The 3,854-nt window shown below is 66.4% G+C and overlaps 1 protein-coding gene across 1 annotated transcript in view; it reads right to left on the reverse strand.

Moving 5' to 3' along the window:
- The window catches only part of MNEG_14377 (hypothetical protein), a gene marked incomplete at both ends in the record, with an annotated part of 2,662 nt that extends 664 nt beyond the window's left edge, over window positions 1–1,998 (reverse strand). The window contains 4 exons of the mRNA XM_014037151.1: window positions 436–688; window positions 851–955; window positions 1,295–1,477; window positions 1,678–1,998. Of these exons, the coding sequence (XP_013892605.1) occupies window positions 436–688; window positions 851–955; window positions 1,295–1,477; window positions 1,678–1,998 (862 nt within the window). The remainder of the gene's footprint in view (window positions 1–435; window positions 689–850; window positions 956–1,294; window positions 1,478–1,677) is intronic.
- Between the last annotated feature and the right edge of the window lie 1,856 nt (window positions 1,999–3,854).

Consider the following 3,854-nt stretch of genomic DNA (forward strand, 5'->3'; position numbering starts at 1 on the left):
GAGCCGCTCCTTGGCGGCGGCGCCGCCGCCGCGGAGCCAGGCGGGCGGCGCAGCGGCGGCCTGCTCAAGGGTCGTGCCTGCGCGCCCGGCGGTGGGGGGTCGCGCGCGGGGCGGGGGGCGGAACCGGCGACGCCATACCATGAGATCATATCAGATCAGATCAGATCGACAGATGGTTTGAATGACCCCAGACCCCACCACCACCAGGGCGATCCCATCCTGGGCCCAATCCAATCCTGCTCCTCTTGCCTCAGCCCGCTGCGATCAAAAGGGCATGCAGGCGCATCCGACCGCACCCTAACGCCTTGCTGATGTCGGCACCAGCGCCACACCCCCCAGCAAGGCCCCAAAGGCGCCTCTCTGATTGGCAGTTTGTCCCACGAGCAGAGGCGCCCTTCAAACCAAGGTCCCCCCCAAGGGCCCCTCGGGCCTCACCCGCGGTGAGGCAGCCCGACAGCGCCCGCCACAGCCCCTCCCCCGGCTGCCCCGGCCCCGCCCACTTCCGGCCGTCCGCCTCCGCGTCCGCCGCAACAGCGCCGCCGCCGCCGCTGTCTCCGCCGCCGCCGCCGCCACCGCCGCCCAGCGCGGGCGCCGCGAAGCATTTCAAGGCCGCCTGCGCCCTCTCGTGAGCTATGGTGTTTGCATAAAGGTCCAGCCGCCAGCCGGGGCCCCTCACGTGCTCGGCCACCTGTCGATTTGAATTTCGAATCAGATCGGATCATATCAGCAGGTTGCCTTGGTTCGCCGCCACCTTCATCTGCACGCGTCTGCTCGCCGTCCTGCGTCATTCTCACTCAGATCCCGGTCGCGTTGCGCGAAGCGAAGCGGCCGTAGGGGCGGACGGCCGCACCTGCGTTGGCAGCGCGACCCGCAGCCAGCGGGTTGAGTAATCCACGACTACACCTTCCAATGAGTCGCCCCCCGGGTCGCCCCTGCTGATAAGGATGATGTCACCCTGACGGGGGGGGGGGGCGGGGGTTGGAGCATTCAAATGCAGGGTTCAGGCGCTGGGGTGCGTGAGTCAGGGCACAAGCGGGAGTGCTTGGAAGTGAGGAGGAACATTTGGCCGTCTCGGGGGCTGGCAGCCGGCATCCGCAATCCTCCTGTGCCAATTCCGGGGCAGGCAATCATAGCAGAAACAGGCAGGAGTAATGAGGAACAACTTGGGTACGGGGATCATGAGACAATATGGGACGCGGCGGCCGGAAAAGCGGTGCGGCGGCGCAAACGCGCGCCCCAAGCCGCCGACGCGCAAACCGGTCCCAATGCGTGCGATACCCGCGCGCGCCCCAACCAACGCAGGCATGCGCGTGTGCGCGCACGCGCGCGCGCTCGCCTGCGAGAGCGCGTGGAATGGCAGCGGCTCGTTGGGCCGAAAAAACTTGAGCACTGAGTCGCGGTAAATCTGGCCGTCCGCGGCGGCCGACATCTGAAACAGCGCCACGCCCTCTGCCGCCAGCCGCTCGCGGCTCCAGGACTGCTCGCATGCGGGCGGCGGCGGTGGGGGCGCGAGAGGGCATGAGTCATGCATGGTGCCGTCCAACCCTTTGCATGGCGAAACGCGGGCATGCGCGGGGGGACATGCGCGCCGCTCGCCGGCCGCGGGCGGGGGCGGGGACGCAGCTGCTGACATGTTCTGACAATACGTCGCCGCACCAGATCAACAGATCAGATCACCTGCAGCCGCTGCTCCGCCTCCTGCCACTCCTCCTCCAATTCCAGGTCGAGCGCCAGCCCAAACGCCGCCACGTACGACTCTAGTAGCGCGCGCGCCGCGCCGCGCTTGGCGCCGCGGCCGCGGCCGTTGCCGCCGCCGTCGCCGCCGGAAGCTGCCGCCTTGCCTGTCGCATGCTCGACTGCAATATCAACAAACGGTCGCGGGTCGTTGCCGCCGTCGTCCGAACCATTATCGTCCCCGCCGCTCTCGCCGCCGCGCATCAGCCGCTGCATCCGCTGCCTGCTGAAGCGGCCGACGCGCTTTGAGGCCGACCGAGCCATCGCCGCGGTCTGGCTGTTCAGTGGCGCCGGCGCGGGCGTGCTGCCCTTGCTGTCGCTGCGGCGCGGTTCGCGCGAGCGACGCCCCCCAGCACATGTAAGCACGAGCGCAGCCCGGCCGTTCCTGACGCCGCATTTCACATGTCTAATGTTTACTTGTAGCATTTTCAGGGGCACTGATTTTGTTTGTGACGCGCGCGGCCTGATCTGCAAAGCGAGTACGCTTGATTCTTTGAAGAGATGAAGGCAGTGATTGAAGTTCTGTGGGGTCTACTGACAATTGAACAGCTCGCTGGTGGGATCACGTGGCTGCAGTGAACAGTGTCACTGAGTCACCCACAAGTCACCACGCATGTCCCCTTCAAACTTTCGGCGGTGTGGTCCCAACATCATCAGGGCTGTGTGCGTGCGCGTGTTAATTTGTGTGTGTGTTTGTGTGTGCGTTTGTGTGTGTGTGTGTGTATGTGTGTGTGTGTATGTGTGTGTGTGCATGCTTGCGTGCGTGCTTGCGTGCGCGTGGGGGCGCCCCGCATGCGTGCGAGGGTGGAGCATGCGATTTCTTTGCGGTACTTGTTGCCCAATGCGCCACCGCTGACAGGTGCAGGCACTACCGCAGGCCACGTAATTGACTTGCATCGTGGTTGTGTTCTGGTGCTCCAAGACTTGTCCATTACCATCTTTATAAGTGACAGGTCAAAACAGTACCCTGCATGAGGGTTGCGGCCATAAGCCACGGCAGGGGGGCTGATACCCAGCCACGCTCCCTGAAGCACTGCTGCCTTAGCCACACGTGCTGCATAGTCCGGACAACCAATAAGCAGGTGCAAGCTGCGAACAGACCCCACGCAAGCCAAGAAAGCCCAGGATTGGAGCGCACCCCAACAGCAATCACTCGTGCGCACTCGAAATGCAAACATGCAATCGCAGGTAGGGTGCAAGGCAGTGGTTTCCAGATGAGCTGTACAGAAAACAATGGCGTCACCGGCGAAACGCATACCAGCGCCCCAGCGGGAGAGTCCTGAGCCTCAGACCAACCGCCCCTGCCTTGCACACAGGCCCACAAGTAACCGAGCAACGAGGCAGCACGCGCGCTCACCACTGCCTCTGCGGCAGCGGTGGCTGCTGCTGCCACGGCTGGGGTATCAAGGGCGGGGCACCTTGCCCCGGGAAGCCTGCAGCAGGCACAACACTGATGTGCCGCTGGCCCCAGCCGCCCGTCAGCTGCGGTCCAGGGTACACTTCCCGCCCCGCGCCATTGGCTGGCAGCATGACCGAGAGGGGCAGGAACGCGCCCGTGAACCCAACCGTACCTCCACCCGTGCGCAGCGGCGCCCCCATGGGTGCCGGCCCGCCGCCTGCCACCTGCACGAAGAGCTGCTGCCCGGTATAGGCCGGCACATACTGCTGCAGCGCGTAGCTGCCACCCTGCGCGTGCCATCCGGCGGCGGAGGAGGAGGGCACGCCGGCGGGCCCGTACATGGGGGTCACCGGCAGCCGCTGGAGGAAGCTGGGCAGGCCGTTGCCGCCGCCTTTGCTGCTGCCGCCGCCGCCGCCGCCGCCGTCGGGCGCGGAGGGTGTACCCTTCGCCTGGCCACCCTGGGCGCCGCTCGCGGACGGGCGCGGCGGGGGCGTCGCCGGGGCGCCCGCCGGGGGCGCGCTCTGAGTCGCAGCGAGGGCTGGCGGTCCTGCAGCTGCTCTGGGCGCGGCGGCGACAGCGCCGGTGCCGGCACCGGCCAGCCCGGCCGAGCCACCATAGCCCCCCTCATCCTCGTCTTCCTCATCGTCCCCTTCATCGCTGCTGAAAGTCATCTCATAAGTTGATATAACGTCCTTATACTGTGGCTGCAGCACCCGCGCCC

This window comes from Monoraphidium neglectum (genome assembly GCF_000611645.1).
Source record: "Monoraphidium neglectum strain SAG 48.87 unplaced genomic scaffold scaffold04443, whole genome shotgun sequence".
NCBI classification, from domain to species: Eukaryota; Viridiplantae; Chlorophyta; class Chlorophyceae; order Sphaeropleales; family Selenastraceae; genus Monoraphidium; species Monoraphidium neglectum.